Source organism: Rhinolophus ferrumequinum (genome assembly GCF_004115265.2).
Source record: "Rhinolophus ferrumequinum isolate MPI-CBG mRhiFer1 chromosome 5 unlocalized genomic scaffold, mRhiFer1_v1.p scaffold_110_arrow_ctg1, whole genome shotgun sequence".
In the NCBI taxonomy this organism is placed as follows: domain Eukaryota; kingdom Metazoa; phylum Chordata; class Mammalia; order Chiroptera; family Rhinolophidae; genus Rhinolophus; species Rhinolophus ferrumequinum.
In genome coordinates, this window is record NW_022680355.1 from 315,618 (window position 1) to 339,928 (window position 24,311).

At 40.8% G+C, this 24,311-nt stretch overlaps 1 protein-coding gene across 13 annotated transcripts in view; it reads right to left on the minus strand.

The window, feature by feature from the left end:
- Positions 1-24,311, minus strand: part of BEND7 (BEN domain containing 7) — an 80,756-nt gene that overhangs the window by 37,689 nt on the left and 18,756 nt on the right. For 11 of the 13 annotated variants that reach the window (XR_004422435.1, XM_033100730.1, XM_033100731.1 and 8 more), the window contains 3 exons: positions 17,338-17,640; positions 14,101-14,223; positions 10,145-10,410 (listed from right to left, as the gene is read on the minus strand). Coding sequence is in view for 12 of the 13 variants with exons in the window: in XM_033100730.1 (XP_032956621.1) it covers positions 10,145-10,410; positions 14,101-14,223; positions 17,338-17,640 (692 nt within the window). In the remaining variant the exon portion in view is untranslated. Of the gene's footprint in view, positions 1-10,144; positions 10,411-14,100; positions 14,224-17,337; positions 17,641-18,105; positions 18,344-19,771; positions 21,431-21,800; positions 21,894-24,311 lie in introns of those variants that run through there. The other 2 variants (XM_033100736.1, XM_033100737.1) reach the window with 2 other exon arrangements.

Below are 24,311 nucleotides of genomic sequence, written 5' to 3' on the forward strand. Positions count from 1 at the left end.
AGTCTTGTCAAACGCAATGGAAAGGAATACACTGAAAAAGCATTCTGTCCTTAGAAATAGTCAAGAGAAAGCTGGATAATCATAAAATCATATAATTTTAGAGCTAGGGGACTTGAGACTTTTGGGTGCAACATCCTCATTTTTTAAGTGGAGGAACTCAGGCCCAAATGACTTAAAAATAATTTAAATGTACTCAGTGCATCACAGTTGACAGATCACTTTCTCCTACATCCAACAATTTAATTTCATGTGCCTAAGGACACAGATATGGGGCTCTCCCATATGCCCCACGCTCTTTATACTGGGCTAGTGTTTTAGCTGCAGAACTGTATTTTTTTCCTCCAGTGAAAACTTATGTGAACTAATACATAAAATAAATAAAAATGATGAGAAGGTACCCCAGGCAGTTTAAATCCACCACTGACCCATACTTAGGGGAGTAATCTGAAGCTATACCCCAGAGCACCACTGGAAAACCAATGCACTGGTAACACCATTTCCCTGTCAGGGATTTCATGAGGGATTTGGGATCAGAAGAACTGTAAAGTGATTCTCAACTTGGACTGTACTGTATACGCTCAGACACTGATAATACATTCTCTGTCATCACACCATGGATCTTACAACTCGCCTTTTCATCTTTCCACCCAGCTCACATCATATTCTTTTCAAAGCCTTTCCTAACTCCTTTCTTCCCAAGGAAGCAGCTGTGCGCTCTTTGTCGCTGCTATTTATTTGACATGCTTATATAATTGTATTTACTATATGGTGTTATAATTATTTATTAGATTGCAGCCCTCCCTGAAAACCTAGAACTCAGACTTTGTATCTCTAGGGCCTGGCACATAGTAGGCACTCAATAAATTCTTGTCAATAGATAAAAGTTCATTAGTCGTAATCTAAACTATTAAGTCATTTGCTGTTGGTCATAACATAGTTTTAAAATAATAACTTTAATATTAAGAAATGTAATTGGTAAACTTCCATTAGAAAAAAGGTCAGAAGAAAACCTCACTTAAGGAAAATGTACTACAGAAGCTTATTCTCTGTTATTTTATTTATCACTTTGTAAACCTGGCACTACTTCAGATTTCCTAAATCACATTAGAAATGTGAGGAAGCGGGATTAACTTTTCTCTTGGAGAACAGGAATGATTATTTTTGTTTGTTCTATGGCTTCTCCAAATGCTTAGCATATTACGATCAGAGGAAAGAGGGCTCAGAGAAGGGCTTAACTAATTCAGATGATGTGGGGGTCTGCCTCTCCCATATGGAATTCCCGACTGGATTGTCCAGAAAGTCATCTCATTTCTCCGCTTCACTCTGCCATTCAACTCCAGGTCTCTGAATGCTCAGTAAATATCACTATGAAAACAGTGCTGTCAGATTGTTTCCTGACGTTTGCATCTTGCTGCTGGTAAAGGTCGGTAGAGGAGGCTGATGGGAGCCGGGGGCTGGATCCCCAACTCCTAGAATAGAAGCTGACACACACTAGGCACTCGATGCATATTTGTTGAATGATTCAATGGAGAAATACTAGGATGGAGAGCAGTTTACCATCATATTCTAAGATGCAGTTTTTTATTGATTACCAGGTTTTAGTTTGCATGTTCTATGGCTGCATTTAGACCTTTTATTCTAAATGAACTGATCACAGATTTTTGCTAAGTGCTTCTATATCATTTGAAAGCCATGGGAAAAAAAAAAAGAATTGCTGTTTACTTTATGGAAGCAGCTACTCACAGCTACTTGAGAGTCTAGGGAGGTACAGAAGCTCTTAAAGAGAAGGGAAAGATACCAAGTTGTCTCGTTCACATATCGCTGTTGGATGATAGCATCAAACAGGGCACCACACTCAGCCATCTGACCTCCGAGAGTCCCGGAACCTCCCCTTGGACTCATCCTTCAGCACCTGCACCCCTGCCCTGAACTAGCCAGCATGCAGAACGAGCCACTCCCTTCCTCACGCACTCACTGTATTTTCTATGACAGTTGCGGCCCTTTTCACACTGCAATCATTTATTTGGGAGTCTGTATTTCTCATCAGAATGTGCGCTCTTTTGTATTCAGAGTGCCAAACACCCAGTTAGTGCCCAATAGGTATTTGACAGGAGACACAAAACCGATGTAGGAATTCATTCAACATGACTAGTACTGACGTAGTGATCTTTTATCCCCGTACAAATGAGGAAGTGGGTGTGAAAGTCTGCGTGGCATGGTTCTGTATCCCAGACTTACAACAAAGAGTACCTGAGCGGAGTCCCCATGAATGCAGACCTGCCTGAATCAGTGCATATGTACTGAGCACCCTCTGCGTGTAAGGAGTTGAAAGTTGGGCTCAGTAGATGAGACAAATACATAAATACCTACCATACCAAGTGTAAGTGATAAATGCTGCAAAAGAGGTGCAGAGCATTAAGTAGCATCTGGCTGGTGAGGGAAGGAAGGTCCAGGAGCGGGCAGGACAGCATTTCACCAGGGCCCTGAAGGGAGGATTTAGGAGGCAGAGGCAATGTCTGTTTCTGGCATGTGCTGTGACCCCTAAAACTAAATATCTAGAGGTTTCTGTGGAGCCAAGAGACTCCCTGTGGGATTATAATAGTATTTTGAATTCTGAGATGCTCTCCCAAAGCAGAAGCTGTCGTGCTTCCTGTTCCACTTTCTATTGCCAGAAAATAATTATTTTGAAGTATTCTTTCCAGATCAAGAACACAAAAAATGGGCTCACTTATGAGCCCATTGCAAGGGAGTCAGTTCTATCAGTTGAGGCAGCAGCAAGAGCTAAAGTGCCCAGTGTCTGTCCCCTTCCCGCTCTTCACGTCCTCTCTCTTATGCAGATTCCCGAGCTGGCAGTGAGTGACAGCTAACATTATATCTACAAGGTGCCACAAAGCAAACCAATTCCTTACAAATAAAAAGCGGGTAGCTTTACTTTCTAAGACCTGACAAAAAGATAACAGGGTAACTAATCCCAAATTTTCATTATGAAACCTTTTTATTTCCTCCATTTTCTGAAGATAATCAGTAGATGATGGCCACGTAATGATCCACAACTTCATGCATATATTTAAAAACAGGTTAAAACTCTTTAATTGTATCACTGAATCTCTCTCTCTCTCTCTCTTTTTTTTTTACTGTCTCTGCTTTGAATGAGATCTTTTTGCTTACTAATCATGCGGTAGAAACCACCACTATACCATGAATATCATTTTAAAAACCCAGTTGCCTTTGACAGAATCACTATTTGATACTGGCATGAAGACAGATAGCCAGTGCACTAATTTATAGATTTTATTGATTACTGAAGTAATAACGTATTCAATAAATTCTACTGAATACTGAAGATCTTTAAATGATGACATTCAAAGGATGGGGAAGAATTTGCAACACTTACAGTCATCATTTTAAGAGCTAAGTGAATTCCCACTATAAATTTGGATTTTCATGTATGTCTTGCCTATTTTAGGTACCTCAGCCACTTAGCACAATAATGTATCAAATGTTGAATTTTCCTTGTCTGGTGGCATTCCGTCTTTCACTGGGTGAAGTTCTGGAGGCAGAAACTGCATGTGTAATCCCAAGGACTCTTGAAAATGTCCTTGGACCCAGGCCTGTGGACATTAACGATTTTATTTCTCTTTCCACTTCAGTTGTGGTCTTCCTTTGCTTGGAAGTACAGCTGACCCTTGAACAACACGGGTTTGAACTGCACAGGCTCACTTACATGTGGATTTTTTTCAGTACATACCTGTACTGTTTCGGTCCTCGGTTGGGAATCTGCAGATGCATTGACCTACGCCATTTTATACAGGGGACTTGAACATCGCAGATTTGGGTATCAGCGGGGATCTGGAACCCTCCCCCCCACACACAGATACCTAGGGATGGCTATTAAGTTTTTGTAATTAAGGTTTTGGGGAGTCAAAGTAATACACAGATTTTCAACTGAATGGGGTCAGCACCCCCACCTGCCATGTTGTTCAAGGGTCAACAATAGTTGGGTCAAGACCTGCCTTTGGGTGGGAGATCCCCTAAGCAGGTAAATTAAAAGATTTTCTCCCGAGTCCCTGTGAACATATCATGTGACTCCCCTGTATAATCTAAAGAAAAATATGTAACGATTTGAAAGAGATCATACAAATTAATCACAGAGGAAACATTTCTGATATAGGCTATTTTATATAAGGTGTCGTCAATACCAACTTTTAGTAAGACAGGTAAAAAGCTATATATGGTCATAGGTGAAAAGAGGAAAAAGAAGCATATGAATATTCATACTGGGCACTAGCCCCAGATTTTCAATTGTCAATACATTATACACAAAAGTTTGTATACTTGACTGGCCAGCTAGTCAAGTTTCAGACAGACTCAAGACTGAAATCTAGAAGAAAACTATGGACGACGAGGCAGGATTTTGTTGAATAACAAAATAACAGATTTTGGATCAGAAATATATAACAAAATTTTTTTAAAAAGGCTGTGAATTTAGTCTTTCTGTTCAGAATACTATCATATACATTGTTTCTTTCTTCTCATTTAGTATTTATTTAGCAGTATACTAGACATACTTCTAGGAAAATGAACTTTATGAAATTTTTTAAAAACACAAAACCCCCTCACAATTGATTTTATTTTGCTCACAAACGGGATCTGCTTCTGTTTGAGAAAAAAATTGTTTCCTATAACCCAGGTCTGCTCCAGGTGGATTGAGCAAGAATTACTGTTACCGTTTACTAAATGCTGTTCCAAGATCATGGCCAATGAGCTGGGCGGCCCCAAGAACACACCAGGTGGGAAGGCAGTCCTGCGCTAGTTGGTCCAGCCAGTACAGCTGTTACCAACTCAAAAGAGGTGTGACGTGGGGACGTGGCAGAGGTGAGAATCACCGTGTCACGGGGGCACAGGCTCCACCACATCAAGACTAATATTGCAAGGGGGTTGCTCTGTAGTGAGTCAAAAATCCACAGGCAAAAGTTGTAGCGAAAATTATACAGAATCTACATACTAGCATATATTAAATTTTGAATAGCATAAAAATTACAAGAAGTCATTAAAGAGCCAATCCTTTATAGCTTGTTTTTTTTTTTTTTTTGACAAAACTTCGGTAGAACTAAGATTTAAGGTTGGAAAAGACAATGCAGTTGGGTTCCTTGGAAATTTCCTCATGCACTTGCATAATGAGACACTCCAAAGTCTTTTCGAGATGTTTGAAAATTTTTCCTTTCTCGGGTGGTAAATTAATGACTCAAGGACTACAGCTTGATTTATGCGAAAGATAGTTGAGCCAAAATGTTTAATACATAAGATTTTAACCACTGCACTCTAGCTTCTTCCATCATAATGCCACTGCAATGGCTCCTCCAAGAAGATGTCCACCTCTGAGAGCCTGTCCTTGAACCTCCAGGGAGAGGGGAGGCCCTGCTCTTTCAGGCCCCACGCTGCTTTGACAGCCTGTGCCAGAGCTCAGGTCCTATTATAATGTCCACCTTGGTTATGTGTTTTTCTCATATGCTCCTTGAAGGGCAAGGACCGTTTCACTCATTTCAGGACGCCCTGGAGAATGGTGTTACATTTATCACTATTTGCTACTTACTATATTCCAGGCCCTACACTAACACATATCACATGGGTTTTCTAATTTAATTCTCAGCCTATGAAGGGCCTACTGTCATTATCACCAATTTGCAGATGCAAAAACTCAGGTCGAAAGAGAGTGGGTAACTTTTTAAGATTATCCAGCGAATAAATGACGAGGAAAAGATTTGAACCCAAGCAGTCTGCACTAGAATTTACACTAAAAAGTATATACTGCCTCAATTTCAGTGGGTCAATGAATACATTTAAAAATAGCTTGCTTGATTGATTTGCTTTACTAGTTTCTGGTGGATTACTTCATTATTGGGCTAAGAAGAAGTTAGGAAAACAGATTCTGAACTCAGAAGCTATTTATGTTGAAAGCACCAATATATTTTAAAGTATTTACTTTAAGAATGACATAAAATAAACATTAACAAAAATATCTTAAACTGTGGGATGGCATGGATTTATCTTCTGATAACTTTTGTATAATCTAGGATTACTGGAAAATAGCCATAGTCATTACATAAATAGAAAAATGTAAGCCATGTATATCTTTCCTGGAAAACACAAACCAATATATTCAGCTGAGTAGGAAAAAACAGCAGCTATGAAAAATTCCTAACTGTCCTGTCTGAGTACTAGTAGAGTTCTGGGTTGTGAACTCATGAAAAAAGAAATATTGGTATTTAAATCTGAAACATAGTTTTGGGTTTCTGCTTTTCTTCTGTGTAATTCAGGTTTCAATTCTATTTAACGTACTAATTTAAAACGGGTCAAATAATCCTGCCCCAGAAGAGAAACATTTCTGGCCACTCTTTTTTAACAATGCTATTTGTTCAAGTGTATTTGTTCACTTATACGTGCACATAAGTTTACTTAAATACTTAAAGTTATCCCTATAAAGTCACTTAGCTAGGAGTGCTAAGGTTGAACAAAGAACGAATATTTATTCAGTGCTTATAATGTACCAGGTACTATTCAGAGTGCTTTGCACAGATTACTTCTTTTAACTCTTCCAGCAGGCCAACTCTTTGGGGTCTGCATTATCACTCTCCCCATTTTATGGAGAGAAAAGTGACAGAGGCGAGGGTAGGTGCACTTGTTCAGGGTCACCCACCCGAGCTTCTAGCCCAGACAGCCTGGCCTCAGAGTCTGTACCCTTAAACCATTAAGTTTTCCTCCCCATAAACTTCCAAGGAAAGAGAATGCACAGCCATAGTAAACTTTCAGTTCTCCTTCGTGTAACAATTATGCCATGAACAGTTCCTGGGTCTTGGGCATGTACAAAACTGTGCTAGGACAGGTGCTCGAGTCTTTCCCTCAACGATAAGGGCTCACTGCAGACCTGGGTTTGAGAACCAGCTCCGCCCTTCCGCCTGTGTGAACTTGGGCAGGCTGCTTAAGTCCTTTATGCCACGGTTTCCTCATCCATAAAATGAGCATAATAATCATGCCCCAAAGAGTAAGGATGAAATGCGATAAATTATTTAGCAAAGGATAGCACACAAATATTATTATTATTATTGTTGTTATTAATTATATAGTCCCTGCCCTTGAGAAGCTGGGGAGGGAGGAGGGGAAATGTAAATAATCACAAACCAGAACAGAAAATTCTACAAAGGAGGACTGTTGAAAGTATACTGCTGCCTTGGGGCAGGGGGTGGGGGGCATTGCAGAGAGAAATAATAAGGAAAGAATGAGGAAATGGGAGTTAAATTGAGGAGAGGGTTCTAATAAAGCCCTAGACCCAAAGTTTTGTAAGTTTATTCTGTATATTGTGCTTAATGCAAACACAAATGCTTCATCATTTGCAGACTAAATAATATTTATTGAGTACCTTTTATGTGCCAGGCACTGCAATAGGATTTTCCCACATTCTCTATACCATTTAGTGTTTACAATACTCTGAGGTGTTGACATTGCAGTTGGTTTTGATGAGAGCTCACTGTTTTCCCGCCTTGGAGCACAGATAATCATTACTGGTGGTCTACCTGCAACAATCTATAGCCTCACGTGGGGCTACAGATTACCATCTGGTAACAACCTAGTTTTCCAAGATAGGAATTAGAGGATTGCTTTCTACAGAGTCACCAAGACGTCTGTATAGGTACCTCCTAAGTGTCTCTCATTTCTTTCTTTTCAGGCTCATTACTCATGCATTGACCCTCCCAGTCTCTTGCCTGGCTGACTAATTATCTTCCTCCTGGTCTCTTTGTCTGTAGTCTCTTCTCTCCATCCATTATCCACAACACTGTTCCAGTTTCCATTCTAAAACACAGGTATGATCATTCCTCTACCTGAAACTTGCAATGGCTCCCTGGTATCCAGAGATAAAGGCCAAGGGGCCTGGCATGACACAGCAGGGCTTTCTCTATCTGGCCCCATCCTACTTCTCTATCATCATCTGCTACCAATGCTGGTCAGACAGCTGTCCTAGCAACACTACTTGCCCAGTTAGTCGTACAACTTTGGTACTCTTCAGATTCCATCTTCAAATACACAATTCCCACTCTCTCTCTCTCTCTCTCTCTCTATATATATATATCCAATTATATTTTCTCCAATCTGTTTTAAAGAAAAATTCCTACAATATTATTAAATATTTTGTTTTCTCCTCTGGACTTCCACCAGATTTTGAAGTCCTCATGGCTGAGCAATAATAAGACTAGATAGCACCTCCACTCGGATGTCCTAGCCATGATGGTCCCATCACCTAAGCGAGTCAGTCTCCCTTCCCAGGGACTGCAAATGCCAGCCTCCTTAATGCCAGTGTGCACTATTCATGGACAAAATGTCTTTATCCAATGGTGGAACTCACTGCACAGTCCTGGAGGGGCAATGAGATTCCGTTGGAAAGGCAAATCAAATGGTGGATCAGCTGAATAATGTTAAGATAATATCTCTCTATATTTTTTGCTTTTCTTTAGAAGCATGTTATTCTTCCATCAAGGTAATAAGCACCTAAATGAATTTTCATGGACAATTCTGAATGTACTGTACTCAATTTCATAGCTCTTGTTAGCAAAAATAATCATGAATAAAAGGCAAATTATTTTTATGTGCTATATAAATAAAATTATAATACTGATATTGGTAAAGATAAGAAAAATTCTATTTCACTAATGTACATAAGGCCTTTAAATGGTATTCCTTAATTTATCTTTGCCTTCAGGGCATTTGGAGCTTAAAAATTAAAAGAGGAGAAAGTTTAGTTATTAGCAGTAGATCAACCCATTTAGGAGATGATTTATACAACTCAAACAATGGCACTTGATACACAAATACCTATCACAAAAGAATGCTAAGAAATATGTAAAAGTATTAAGAAAAGTGCTCAAGATTGAATGTACTTTGTATTACGGAATAATTTACCTGTTTGCAAATACGTGATCTACATGGGTTTTGAAACCAGGGATTCAATTGAAATAAAAATCTGATCTAATCAAAGGAGCTGAGTGGTTCAGGGGAGAACATTATCATTAATGATTTTTTAAATTCAGTTTTTAGTCTGGAAGAACTTCTTAACAATTATGGTATATGTTCATAAATTTAAAAACCCCAAAAAACCCTTTGACACCAAGGATTGGCTAAAAGTTCAAATGAGTTGCTAGTCTGAAAAAGTCACAAGGTGATTATTTGTGTCACCTCCCTTTATTAAAGACCCAGTGTGGATACGTGCTAGCAAACGGTCTTTCCACAATTTGAAAGGGAGCACTTTTAAAAACAACAATTTATTTCTCCTTTAAAGTTGAAAAGGTAAGGCCAAACTCCAATCCCGTATAGGCCCGTGGGAGTTCCCAGCAGGAGTCTCGTCCTATGCAATCTGATAATAATAGATCGCTCATTCTTGTTTATTTTAAGAACCCCCAACAAGTTGGGGTTCACAACATCAATGTACTTAGATGAAGATATTGTGGTGAGAGTGTGCAATTGATGGTCATCGAATGTAAAATGGCCAGTCAGATGGATATCTTAGATGTCATCCAACATCTTGGACTGCGACAACATTCTCGCTATGATATTAAAATAGGAAAACTTTTGCAGGGAGTCAGCCTATCATTACACAGAGTAAATGACATGGCACTACAGCCTAATTAGCAGTGCAGCTTGCATCTATAAAATAGAATTAGCACTCCAGCTCCTTTTTTTATTATTAGTTTGTGTTTTTAGAAAGGTGTGACCTTATCTGTAAGGTTCAGTTCATTTATGCCCATCTACAAAGGATTTAATTACGTACTTTTAGCTCTCTCCACTGAGGAAATTGAAAATGGCCACTTCAAAATTAGACATGTTAAAGAAATTAGTGAGCAGATAATTTACTCCATCTCCCTTCTTCTTGCAAAGATACAGAATGGAAACGTGTTTAAATAAATAAGGCATAAGATTTTCAGAAGAGAGAATTCTCGGCAAGGAGAATATTCATCCTCTTTCCCCGGTGTATTCTGCAAGTTTTCCCAGTTTGCCTGGGCAGCGCGAGTTAAGGGGAAAGTGTAGTAATACTATAAAATTCCTGACAGGACAGGTACATCACATTAGCGTCAGCAGCCAGAAAACATCAACTTACATCTGAGGAAGGTGATTCGAGAACAATGCCAAATCCTAGGACGTGGTTCTCCCCGGTGGAGGTGCGCTCCGCTGCCTGGAGCTCAGATCGCTCTGAGGCCACTGCTGTCTTCTTCTCAGTCTCTAACGCACTGGGTTTCTGTTTCACAGTAAGAGGTTCAACAGTCTTTGGGGGCACTTTTTTCTTTTTATTTCTCTTGCGTGAGACAGCAGTTCGCTGGGAGCATATAAGGGAAATTGGGGGTTGTTGTCTGTTTTGGGTCCCAACTGTGAACAATAAACAAAAACATGATACAGGCACTTGTGTCTAACTTAGGAAAACCTATCACCTGTCTATCTACGTGCTCTACAAGTTGAGGCTGCAATGGGGCTCATTCAAGGACGAAGTACCTCCAAACAAACAAAGCGCACGGGACCTGAAGGTTACCAAACGCAGGCTCTACAGCACTTTGAAGTCCTACAGGCAGAAAACAGCCAATGGAGAGCTCGGATCCAGACGCGGGTGAATCAGCAGATTGTACTGCTACTGCTGCGTTCACTGGAAGAAAACGGTGAGGAACTACGAGCAAGCACCCGAGCACAATTTTACCAGTCACATGGCATTTTCATATAAATGGGAACTCCGGAACATAAATCGAGGCGTAGATTTCCATGCTTTCTGGTAAGCCAATCTCAGGAGTATGCCAGTTGTCATTTGGGGTTCAACCAACCAATTGCTAGCACTGAAATTGACAAAGACTGAACAAGGACAATCGTTTGGGCAAGACATCAAATGAATCAGTCTGGGATGAATAACTAGTAAGCTCGTGGGCAGAGCCTGCTAGTAACTTGTCAGGTCCAGTACTCCTTCCTTGTAACCCAATACGTTTCACAAATCAACTATCTCCACAGCCCTACACTGCTGGTTCAGACCAGGCTGTTTCACTATACCTCAGTTTTATGTGGCTGAAAAACAGGAATAATAGAATTCTGTACAAGTCAAGCCAATGAATAAAGTCTAGAAACAGTTTGCGTTCCAAAGACGAAAAAGCACTGAACGAGAACGAAGCACTAATATTGAAAATATGCTTAAGGAAACAAGGTTGGTAATTATAGTTTTCACAGGTACACTGTGTGAAGTCTTGTGAGCCATTTAAAAATACTCTCATGGAAAGTTTAACAGGAAAATATGGCATTGTGATTTAAATCTTCATGTATTCATATGGCTTACTAATGTGACCATAGGATATGCCTGCCTTTTTACAGAAATATACTCACAACCATAAGTCAAATGAAAACTGAAGATCTTTAAATGCACATAAATATGGGTCAGTCCGTATCCGTTGGCAAATAAAGAATACTTGTACTTTGAACTTGATATTTTCATCTCCAGGCGGGAAAGAAATTTATAACTGTTAGAAACAAACTACTTGCACTGCATATAAACTGAAAAGTTTTTAATCACCCGTGCAGTAATTCATGGAGCTCACTGGTTTCTCGACCCTGACTGCACATTAGAATCACCCTGGAGCACCTTAAAAACACGTCTCAGCCTCACCCCAGACTAATTGAATCGAAATTTCCAGGGGTGGCGCCTGGGCATCGAGATTTTTCTAAAACTCCTCAAGTGATTTTAATGTGCAAGTCAGAGTGGAGAACTTTTCTCTGTTCTCTCCGAATGTTCACCCAAGGCTAGGTCTCTCTCCCCAAAGTCAAGTGCACGACTGAAGCAATTTGTCCAGATAGATAGAACACCCTCCTCTCCGAGCCGCACTGTTCTCAATTAAAAGTGAAAATGATTTTGGTTTCAAGAACACAGGGACTATCTGAGTTTTCCTCTCCTTTTGCAAGTCTAGACATTGCTGTAGTGCAGGGGTGTCCAAACTTTTTTCAACGTTTTTCACCAAGGGCCCTATGCGGTAAAATACACAAACAGCCGGGACACTCACTCGAGGTGAAGTACGTATTGCCTCACCTGGTTTATTTAACTAAATATATTTTTGGAATTTGCTGCGGGCCAATTAACAATGGATTGCAGGCCACAGTTGGCCCGCGGGCCGCAGTTTGGACACCCCTGCTGTAGTTTCTGGTATCCAGATCTTATCACTCCCTCTCTTCTCCTTAAAGGTGAAACATTCTAAATATAATTTAAATCCAAGTCTTACAGGCAATAAACCTTAAGGAAATCTAGCCACACAGCACAAGTTCTGAAGTGTAAGAAAATGAAATAAGAGTAACCTAAATCAGTTGATCCTTTCTGCTCTCCTACACCTTTGGACTCAGGTCCTGCCCTAAATGCTGAAAATTCAGAAAAGAAAACATGGCGACAAAGTGGTATTTGCTTAATAGATTCTAAAAAAACTTTAGTCAAGGACTTAAATGGTTGCAATATGCAGTTTGCCATTTCAGTAGTAAGGAGCTTAAGTAACAAAATAAATCATTGCAATTTCCTATGCATATTTTCTTAGTTGCTAACAAATTCTTCCTCTGAGAAAAGAATCTGTATAGAATGAAGTAACCTTTTTTTCTGAACTCCTTATTTAGGAGATGTTAACCTTTGCTGGGTTAATAAGAACACCGGTGGAACAAGGGGAGTTAAATGCTTACTGGCCTGAAAAAAATGCTTTTTTTTCCCCTTGGGACCAAACCAAATTCAGCACATACAATTAGATGCTGCTTTGCAGAGAGCCTTTTGCTCACCTTTTATGCGATCTTGGGTGGCTGATATGTCTAAATATCAAGCTTTTTACATTAAAACTACATCATTGAATATTAAAATTTTACTAGAATTCACCAAATCGCACCAAGTACAATTTCTGAACGATGGCTTTCGTGAAAGTCTTTACAACGACAGGACAGGGATGCTAGTGATACCTGACTGTGCAGCTTCCTGCCTTAGGCTAAGATCAAGAGCAGTTTTCCGGGACAAGAGGAAAGACTAATGAAATGACTGATTATTTTCTGTACCTGTGAAAAAAAGTTTTCCCCCCCTAATTGTGAAGATGAGAAAACAGGGCCACTAGACTCCAGAAGACTTCCAGACCTCTATGAAGTGTTCCATGGTCTCTGTAACAACACTAACGAAATAGCTTATGCTCCTATCATGCTTTACAGAGTTCATTTACATTTACTGTCTCATTCTCTTTTGAAAACAACCCTGCGAGTTACATACCAATACTCCAGTGACAGAGGAGAAATCTGAGGCTCAGCGGAGTCACACAGCTATAAAGAGGAGAAAATGAACTCTGACCCCAAGCTATAAATTCACTGCTCGTCTGTTCTTCAACGCGTCTTAACAGAAATGAGGACAAAAAGGGCATCATGTACATAAAGAAGTCAAAATTCGAGGTGTCTGAGCTTCTATGTCCTGAGTGATAGGGAGAAAAGCCACTAGCAGAGCCTGAAGGCCATTTCTTGTCAGCTTATGCTTTTCACCAAGGGGGGCCATCCTTCCTGAGGGCTCCTCCACGTCTATACAAATGCATGGCTTCCCCACACTCTCACCAAGCCCCGAACGAACGGACTGGTGCAGGAGTGGGGGTTGTCGAGATGCAGGCAGCCCCCAAACGGAGCACCTGGTGGGGGGTGAGATGAGGTGGCCTCACTTTCTTTCCTCATCTGAACCTCTGTGTCGATTTCCATTGCAACAGTGAGCTAAAGAACTCTGCCCACCTTCATGTATAACGGTTTCAAAATTTAATGACTGACATTTGTGAGGTGCTAGGAGATCATGGGGTGAAGCATATAGAGCACATGTACGTAAGTACAGAAGTAGTATTCTTAGCATTAAAAAATGTGTTAGGTTTGCTAAAGGAAACATAGGTTGGAGACAAAGCTGAGAAAAACAGATATTTGAAAAATCACAGGAGGACAGCACAGAGGGAAGATCTAAATAAAAAAGCACAATAAACACCCCACCTGAAGATATCAGAGAGTATTAAAACTCAGAGGGCTCAGTCAGAGGCCTGATCTTTGTACCTGCTTGGATTTGCATTAATTTCCGCATGGTCTTGAGTTCTTGGAGAATGGCCTGCAACGTTGACTGGCAGTTACAAGTACAGCAGTTTGAGCCAACTGGCGAATTCACCGCTGGAAGTTCTCCTAAGCAGTAAAGAAAAGCATGTCATACTCCAAACAACAACAAAATTATATATATATATATATAAAGGGGGGTGGTAAAGGTATCTTTATAGGATTCTGAAACCTGTGCAATTATTATGAGACTGTGCCTAAGGAAAACGCACCCAATAATTTTCACAACTTAAATTCTGAGGTCTGACTTGATCTAATTATCCAGGCTTCTGTATTATAAGGTGTACGCTGTCTCACGGGGCAGTGGCGCCTGTGTGAATGTCCACACACAATGCACTGTCACAGCAGGCTTCTCTACGGTCACACCAGTTCATCTCAGACAATAATACTGTAAAAATTCACTAGAAACGCGCTCATGCTACTTTGCACAAAAAAACTATCTCTGAAAATAGCCTTACAAAAAAACCTGGTAGCTGCATGAGTTATAAGAGTTTGTAGTTAGAATTAACTGTGTCTAACTATTAAAAATAGTTGTAGTGTTAAGCATGTTATTTCAAAACTTAAGAACTGTCAGTACATTAGAACTCTCCGGGTGTGGTGTGTCTGGGGTGTGGAAGAGTGGGGAAGCAGGGCATAGGGGGATGCATTTGAACGTGATTGGTTAGAGGGTGCTGGTGTGTTGGCTTTTCTCCAACTTCATAAAGGCAATCTTCCTACATCTCTTTTCCTTTCTTAGTTTCTTACATTTCCCTCATTTTAGTCTCTCTTTCACTGTTTAAATCCAACATCTTTTTCTTGAAAAAGCTATCCTGTCCTGTTTCCTTTTTAAGTAAACAAACATCTTCCTGTTGTCCTCAGAATAAAACGGAACAGTTGGAAATCCCCTCTTTCAGTGGCGTTCCCTCTAGCACGAGGATCAACCCCACTCCCATAAAGTGGGCCATATGTGACACTGCTATCACTTAGGTTTCCTCCTAGGTAGAAGAGGTAAGCTCTAAGGTTTTGGTCCAATTATAACTTTTATTATACATTACATGTAATTTAAATCTCATGCACTATTTGTGGATACTATAGAAAAGTTCACCACAGCAAAACCATGAAATACTTAAAAATAGCTTAATGTTTGGAGCAGCGCCATCATTTATAATCAAAGTGGTAACAAACCGAGTGTTATAACTTTAAAATTTCAAACAATTGCAATGAAATACCAAAGTAGTTATGGCTATAGATAATGATTTTCTATTGAAAATATGAAAACAAACAAAGACCAATTTGCAAATGAATACGAGGGAATTTATAGTTTGTAGTTTGTAACATAACATTTTCCAAAGTAAATGCACCTCCTTTGTTGTAAACTGGAAAAGAGAATTCTGTTCACCCAGAACTTACTGATGTGGGGTTTGCTAACTCCATCCATTCCTAAGGGTATATTACTATTTCTCTTCTTGTTTTTCCCATTCCATAGAATCAGGAGGGCCTGGCAGAATATTTCGAGTCACTATTCATAGTACTATCTTTATCCTTTATAGAGGACAAAACCAACCCTTTTCAACTTGTTATAAATCATTTTCTAATTTGAAAGAGAACTGACTTTTTATTTTTATGGAGGAGTCTCTTTCAAGAGCCATCTCCCTCTCACCTGGAAGCATGCCAGCTCATGAATTTGATATTGGCTTATGTAATATTGAGAGAAAGAGAAGACACCAGTACATCTCTTGGGGTCCCTTGCTGTCTCATCAGCAGTGTCTCAGGATGGCTTTTCATGCCTCTGAACTGGTTACTGCAAATTGTGTTTAAAAACAAAACAGGTCTCTTTATCTTGAAGGATAATGAATGGGGAAAAAATTCTTTTCAAGGAAACTGAAAACGCATTCCTACTTTTTTCTTGTTCTTTGTGAGCACTATAGATCTGCACATCTATACATAAATTATAGAACAAGTAACATTCAATGTCACTGAATGGAAATTAATATGACCGAAAAAAATCATTAATTTTTTTCCTTAAGCTTTGAAAAAATTTTTTTTTGCCAATTAGAAATTTAAATTAAGGAAATTTTATTTTAAAGGAATAAATTTCAACCCTAATGAAGCAAGTTATAAAATATGGATCGACCGGTTCGGTAGCTGGAAGGTGGGGTTAAAGTGAATGTACCTGCATGCTAGGTTAGTCTCGCTTTAACCATCGCTCTTCTGATAATGAAGAAAAGCAAAGGCATAAGTGAGAGGATGTATTAATAACACACCATATGATCAGAAAGCTTCTTTCAGTGACAAAGGGGAGCTCTCTCTGCCCTAATGTTCCCGTTTTTTGTGTGACAACAATATTGTATATTGGCAAACGACAGCTTTAACGTCTTAAAGGGCTAAAATTTCTACTAAGAAACCATCACTTTGATTACAGAACTCCCAGTCTTTCCTGCTTCTCAGTTCTGTTTTTTTTATACTCTTCAACTTTTTCCTCTATGTCTTCCCTGTCTTTTAAAATAACTTAGCAAAGACAGGTGGTTAAAGGAGGCTTTAATGTACAGCAGGTCCTCAAATAATGTCGTTTTCTTATAATAATGTTGAGGAGAAAACCACTGATTCCCGGCTGGGGCCACTGTCTGTGAGTAGGTATGGTCTCCCTACATCTGTGTCGGTTTTCTCCGGGGACTCCTGTTTCCTCCCACATCCCAAAGATGTGTACCTGAGGGTCACTGGCGTGTGTGCATGTCCCAGTCTGAGCGTGTGTGTGGGGTGTGAGTGGCCCTGTACTGGAAGGGCATCCTGTCCGGAGTGCGCACCTGCCTGGCGCCCTGAGCTGTCAAGAGAAGCTCCAGCCACTTGCAATCCTGAACTAGAATAAGCAGGTTGGAAAATAATTCTTACTTGTTTTTATTTGTCTTTCTTAACTGTATGTATAGGTCACATTTATTTCAATGTTAAAGTTTTTGGGTTTTTACTTTGAAGATTGGTGACCAGAAATAGGGTGTAGGAATTTAATTCTTGTTAGTATCAGCCTATGGTAAAATGGTTTCATTACATGTCGTTTTGCTTAAAGTCAGTTTCCAAAAACCTACTGATGACGTTACATGAGGACTTCTGTATTAAACTCAAAGAACATAGTGAACATTTAGACATAAAACACATTTAGACACTCCCCACCCGTATGAAAGCATTCTGCACATCTGATAACAACCATACCGTTGGAGCTCCCAGCCGTGTGCAGCTGATTCTGGAAGGTTCTAGAGCGGGGGCCAGTCTGCCCTGAGAACTGCCCACTTTGGGGCGGGAACTCAGTCCACACACCCCGTGAAGAACGCTGGAGGCTCTGTGGGGTCTCAGCGGAGGAGTTCAGACGCTGAGGCCAGAGGGAGTCCAAATCCTGGGGTTCTTCTTTTAATTTTTCTCCTTCCTTGCCCACACGCTGATATATCCTCCCAGTGCTGTCATTCAGTAATCTTCTCATTCCTGTAATTTGTTTTTTAATTTCCATGCTTTCACCTCCTAATGGGAACATGGCCAAAGATATCACTGTAAGTTAGTAAAAGAAAAAATTACTACTACTACTACTACAAAAAAAAACACCCCAAAACACAAAAAACAAACCCACTATCACTTCTTTGAAAATGGCAAAGATTACTGATTCCAGACACAAGTTCTAGATCCTTAAGTAATCCATAAAAATTAAAGGCAAGAAAAACGGCTATAGTCTGAAGAAACCAATCATATTCCTCTCAATTTAATCTTTTTCTGGCAAAATTCTCATAATAAAAGAGGTTTCCTGAGTAGGTTTCACCCGTGACAAACTTTCAATTCCTTCTTTGGGAGTGTTTCTGGGTGAGTGTGTCATCATAAGAAAATAGTCTGAGGCAGAAGACCAAGGATGGGACTACAAGGCTGAAATCCTCTGCTGGGAGCTGCTACCACCATTCACTTGTGATGGCCAGGCTGGCGAGGCAGCTCACTCACCTGCCGGCGGTCAGGTGCAGGCACCTGGCAGCATGTGTGGCAATGGCTGGGATGCAGAGAGAGCCTTTTGAGGACCCAGTGTTGGCACAGCAGCAGCACCGATAACAGGGGGTGTGCGACAGTCGGTGGAGACATGTCAGAGATGACATTTACAGAGATGACAGTGTAAGAGAAGAGAGGCATTGGGGCAAGGGAGGAAGGCCTGGTCTTTCTCGGCCCCGCTCCCCAGGGAGACACCCCTGGAACTGTGACTCAGCCAGGTGGTATCCAGGGGTCCCTGGCGGAACAAGCACCGGAAGGAGAAGTGCAGCCCCTACCCCTGCCCTGCTCCCAGCCCCATCCTCCCCTTCTGCCCACCCCAACCGTGGACCTGCCAGGACCAAATCCACCGCCACCTCCACTTGGTAAATGTGCAAAAGAGAACAGGTTGCTTCAAACTCCACCTCATGTATGCATTGACTTAAAAAAAAATTGTGGTAAAAAACACATAACGTAAAATTTACCATCTTAACCATTTTTAAGTGCACAGATCAGTTAAGCATATTCACGTTGTGTAACAGATCTCCAGAATTTTTACATTAACTTTTTAAACACGATTCTTTTTCCCTCAGGGAATTTTTTTTTTTTTGCACTAAAGTATCTCTGTGATGCACTGTGAGTACTTAATAAATATTACTTAGAGATGACTCTAAAATTATACAGATATAAAATATGTTCTATAAATAAGAGCATTAGAAGATGCTGATATCAATTAGGAGCTATTTTCAAACATTCTAACTTCTTAAATTATGCATCAGCCAGTATCTTCACAAAGGTTAAGAAGAGTGGATTTTTTTCCCCCTCAAATCTGGGTGTTAAAATAAAAATCTTATCATGCCAGGGTGTATAAACACACTCATGCAGTCACTCTACTTAATGCCTGAAATTTAAACAATGAGAAGAAGAAAAGCCCCACAGAACGTATTTATTGGGAAAAACAGCTCCTGCAAATAAATGCAGGACATTCAATATACTGTGTTTCCCTGAAAATAAGACCTAGCCGGACAATCAGCTCTAATGCGTCTTTTGGAGCAAAAACTAATAAAAGATTCAGTCTTATACTATGTTATATAAGACACGGTCTTATATTATAGTAAAATAAGACCGGGTCTTATATTAATTTTTGCTCCAAAAGACGCATTAGAGCTGATTGTCTGGCTAGGTCTTATTTTCGGGGAAACACGGTAATGATGTTTTAATGCACTTAGCATCGTGTAAGCCCTATTTCTCTATAGAACTGGTAACTGTACAACAAATCTAGGTATTTTTTGTTGTCCAGTTAGATATTTAGCTAATTAATATATAAATATATTACTGACTATAAGGAAACTATTATATACTATTTTGAAATATGTATCTTCAATTGTTTAAATGGTAATAAAAATGCTAATTCTGCCTGAATATCAAACATGGGTGAACACAGAAATGACACAGATTTCCAAATTTACAGTACTCTTCAGTGTTGGTCTAAGCTTGAGAGGAGAAGAAATATTTTAATTTTTAATAAAACCATTTTTACGTCAAACACCTGTGAAAATTCCAATGTAGAAACAGTAAATCATATTGCAGATTTTATGAGAATGACCAAGCACGATTTAAATAATGCAAAGCCAGCAGAATTTACAACCTCCTTGCGATGTCTGTGGAACAGGGTGTGTCTGGAGTTGCTCCCAGAAGAATTCTGAAAGATAAATCTATAAGTGAATGTGGTGGTAATTTCAACAGCCAGACTACTTTCCTGGCTAGTTAACAGCACAGTGTGGGCAAGAAACAGCTTCTATCCTGTGGGAATTTTACCCTCAATGTTCTAGATCAGGGAAGTCGCAGCACACTGATCTTCGCTGGCACTGGCTGGTGGCTGCCACTCCCCTCTCTCCTGGCTTCTTGGCAAGAGCGGCACCGGCAGGGCCATACGCTGCCTGGTTCTTGAGTCAGTGCCAGCTGACTTCTCCACACGAACCCTGGCACATCACAGCAAAAGGGATACTCCCTTTTTCAACGGTTCCATCTCTCCACTCTGGAGAGTGAATTCTATGAAAAAGTGCTAACTTAGGAGGGGGAAAAATGTCACAAGGCTTCTGGAACTTTCTAAGAGCAAATCTGCTTTGTTATGACCTTAGTTTCATAGTTCTAAAACTTACACCTCTGAAAATCACAAGACTGAAAATACCACTTGAGTTTTGCATATTTTGGATTTTCATGTGGAGGCCCAGAATCCTAAGTAGCGAGTTGAGTCGAGGAAAGAAGGGAAAAGTATAAAGGGCGATTCTGGTCGTCGGCAGCCCCTGCGACATTTGAAACCAACTTTCTTCCAAAGTCAAAACAAAAAACAAACAACAATACATCAGGACCAGGAGGAAGAAACTGTGCTGTGAAGGAGGACGGCAGAGACCAAGGCGGACCTGCCGGACTTCCCTCAGCAGGGTGCTCACAGCCCATCTGACCGCGAGGACATTTTCAAGGACAGAAAACTACATACGGCAGTGAGGGTAGAGGAGGGAGACTGTGGGGAAGGCTGAAGAAGGGCTGGGGACCGATTCTTGGATGAGACAGGCTGGGTGTCCCCAGAGGACAACCAGATGTGTACAAATGGTCTCCAGGGTAACTGAACTGTCCTTCCTTTAGCCAAAGAAGCAGGGAGCAGCCCTGGAAATACCACCTGGGACAAGAGATCCCGGAGCCCGATTACACATGCAGGCAATGGATGATAGGCTCCGCCAGAGCGAGCAGAGGGTCAGAAATGAGACCTGAAGACTAAAAGTAGGAATGACCAACAAAGTTGAGTCAACCCCATCAGCTGGGGTGGAGTGGGTGTTGACGGCAGGTAAGGAGGTGAGCGGGCAGAAGCTCAGCCCCCAGACGCCGGTCTGGGGCATGGACAGGCCTGGCCTGTACTCCCAAGGCCTGGCCTCAGTTCTTCAATGTGCTCACTTGCTACTTGATATGAGACAAGTCACCCACTCTTCTCACATTTCAGCTACCTGAATCGTAAAACAAAGGTCTGAACCAGCAGCAGTGCAGTCGGGGAGGCAGGGCTTTCATAGTTACAAGATGCTAACAGCCCCTGATGCCTCTGAAAGTCACATGTGTCCTTCTCAGAAAAAGTGGGCTTATTCTGCCCTCACCGTGGAGCCCACTCTGTTTGTTTGCTTTTTAATTGAGGGAGCCCAAGTTCTTTGATTTAAAAAATTAAAAAAACAACAACGGTGCGACGTATATATGAAATTGAGATTTGAAGCCTTAGCTGCCCTTCGTCTTCCAGTTGTAATTAGTCAATGCCTTCTCCCTGTGTAAATGCCAGGAAAAAGAAGCGCTTAGGGGTGATGGAGATGGAATTCTAAAGAAGCATGATTCTACAAGGAGACCTGTACATTTTCCTGACTTCTTTCCAAACCTCTCTATTTCTTCACTTACACTCCACTCCAAGAGGCTGAATCTTTTTAGGCAAAACGAACAAAAAAAGAAATCTTACTAAAATGGAGCCATGCTATGTGGCTCCCTTGTAGGTAAAACAACCTTAACTAAAATCCTTTTGAGAGGTTAGTAACTATGCTCCTTGGACATAGTCTGAAAAAGATTGCAGCCTGAATTCTACCCTTCACTAAATTTCAAGACTCTACCAGGTCCGTTACATAAAGAATGTATACAATACATACAGAGTCTTGCAACAGAGAAGTCATCGTACAGGATCTCCCTTCACTTGGCCAGGAGAGAAGGATATACTCACAGAACACGATAATTCATGGGCTGGATGATAAAAGAAAAAGATGGCAAGGTATGAACATGTACCGAGAAGTTGTATGTGAACATTGTATGTCCATCTACATAGCACTCCTTATGAAAATTCATGAAGAAATCGTACCTTTGCACTACAAATGAACTAGTGTTGATGGATAGTAGGTATTCCGTACACCTGTCTTAAATAAGTGAAAGACATGGCTCCTCAGCACCAGAATGAATCACGTGGAATTCAGTGTAACGCTAAGGTTATAAACAAAAAATATATTGATAGAATGGAGTGAAAAAGTACCAGAAATAAATTGTTCAACAAACATTTATCGAGCACTTCCTAGGCCCCCCGAGATATAACGATCTGGTACAAAGTAAAAGCTACTCCCCCATCTCTCAACATCTTTTACCAACATCCCTTTGTTGGTAATTCTGAAAAATGGTCCTGATTTTCCCCAGCCAGTAAACCCTACCTCTTTTAACTGGGTGCCCCAGAGCTCCGGTGCCAACTGCCCTACTATTTGCAGATGACACTGTTTCCCTGCTAGAGCTAACAGACCTTCCCTGGGGAGGCTGCTTTCCCTGTGTGAAACTTATTCACCTCCCATTCCCTTAGGGCTGGGGATGGTGTCTCCTCAAAACTTCACTCTTCTGGCCCCAGGCTCACTGTTGTTTGAGTTGATGCCCTTCTTCCTGAGAGTACTTCCAGGCGCTAGGGGTTAAGATTCCTAAGGGGAAGTGGCGGGGGATGAAGTTGACACATATAGTGAGGTCATTCCATGAAGGGCCTTACCTGCCAGGCTAAGCAAGAGTAACTTTACACTGGAGGTATTGGGTTCTTACTCTGGGTGATCTTAAATTCACGATCTCTTTTAATATAAGGGTAGTAAATAATCATATCCATCCTTGAAAATAACAATTCTTTCACCAAAATTATGGTGAAAGTGGTATGGAGAGAAAACCAGTTACAATATTATTGGTTAAGGGTACGTGAAGGACACGATGGTCTGTACCAGGACTTTGGGGGCTGGGGATGAAGAGAGAAACACCTAAGTTTTATCACACAGAGTTGGTGGTTAGCTGGGGGTGGGGGTGGGGGGAGAGGAGGTGAAGGAGAAGAATCATTACAGATACCCCCAAGATTTCTAGCTTGGGTGACAATAAGAAGTCTTTTCTATTTGGGATGCTGAAAAAGTTTACGAGATGGATGGTGGTAATGGTGACAAAACCCTGTGAATATACTTTTAAAAAAGACTGTAAAACTCTTGCATTTTTTCAGGTAATGACATGTTAAAATAAACAGCAAAAAAAGTTGAGTGCATGAGGGAGGAATACTAAAATGACCAAGATTTGTACTGAATGATCCAAACATCTCCTCTCCAATACTAGTAGAAGTTGGCGTGGAGCCATGCTGTAGAAACAAATGAAACCACAGCCTGTCACATGGCAGCAGTAAGAGGAGGAACAGGAAAAAGGAGACCCGGTCCTTCATGCCTATGCTGCAGCTCTCACCATAAGTCTCAGCCAATGAGCCTAAAAGCACAGGAATTTGAAGCAGACTCTGTGCTATGAGAGGGCCTGAGGCTGGCACCCTGACCAAACCCACTGCCACGCAGATGCGATCAAGGTCCCACCTGGCCACCCTCATGGACAACAGCCATGTTTACAAGGGACATGCAAGACTGGGATTCCAACTCAGCAAAAATGGTCTGAAAAGCATTGGTTTCTACAAGAGTGCAATGGTTTCCAAATAAGCCCCTTTTTCCCAGTGCAGTCTTAAGTGGAACCCCAATAAATGAACAGGAGCACAGTTAGGTCGATGAGAGCGAGCTAGAACCCACATTCCTGAAACACTCCCTGGAATATATTCAAGAATTCCAAGGGCGCCACCACATAGTCTAAATGCCACTGAGAAGGAAAGAGGCAAGAAAGTGGCTACAGAATCATTTAATTGGCTGAATCAGATGCTATGATAAAGAGCATTTAAACTGCAAATTCATTGCCACATGTTTGAGGACTCTGTTAAACTGAAAGTTATAGGTGGAAAATAATTAAACAGCCCAATGTATACATGGCTTTTTCATTGAAAGGACAACCAAGACTCTTTCTATTTAGAGAATATCAGGTTCACTTATCCATTCCATAAAGATGTATGTATTGGGCAACTACTAAGTATGAGATACTGGTTGACCAAAAAAAAAAAAAAAAAAAAAAAAAAAAGAGAAGAAATATAAGATACAGTCTCTCCCATTCAGGAATTTGCAGCCTAGCAGGGAAGACGAATGCACAAACTATTCTGAGACTATAGGCGTCTTTCGGAACAAACGGGCAGGCTTACCCAGTATGGGCTACCTGCTGCGGGAGGCTAGAGCTCTTTTAATCAGGACAGGTACTAAGAAAGAGTGCCATGGATCCTAGCTGGAAAACAGATCTTCAAA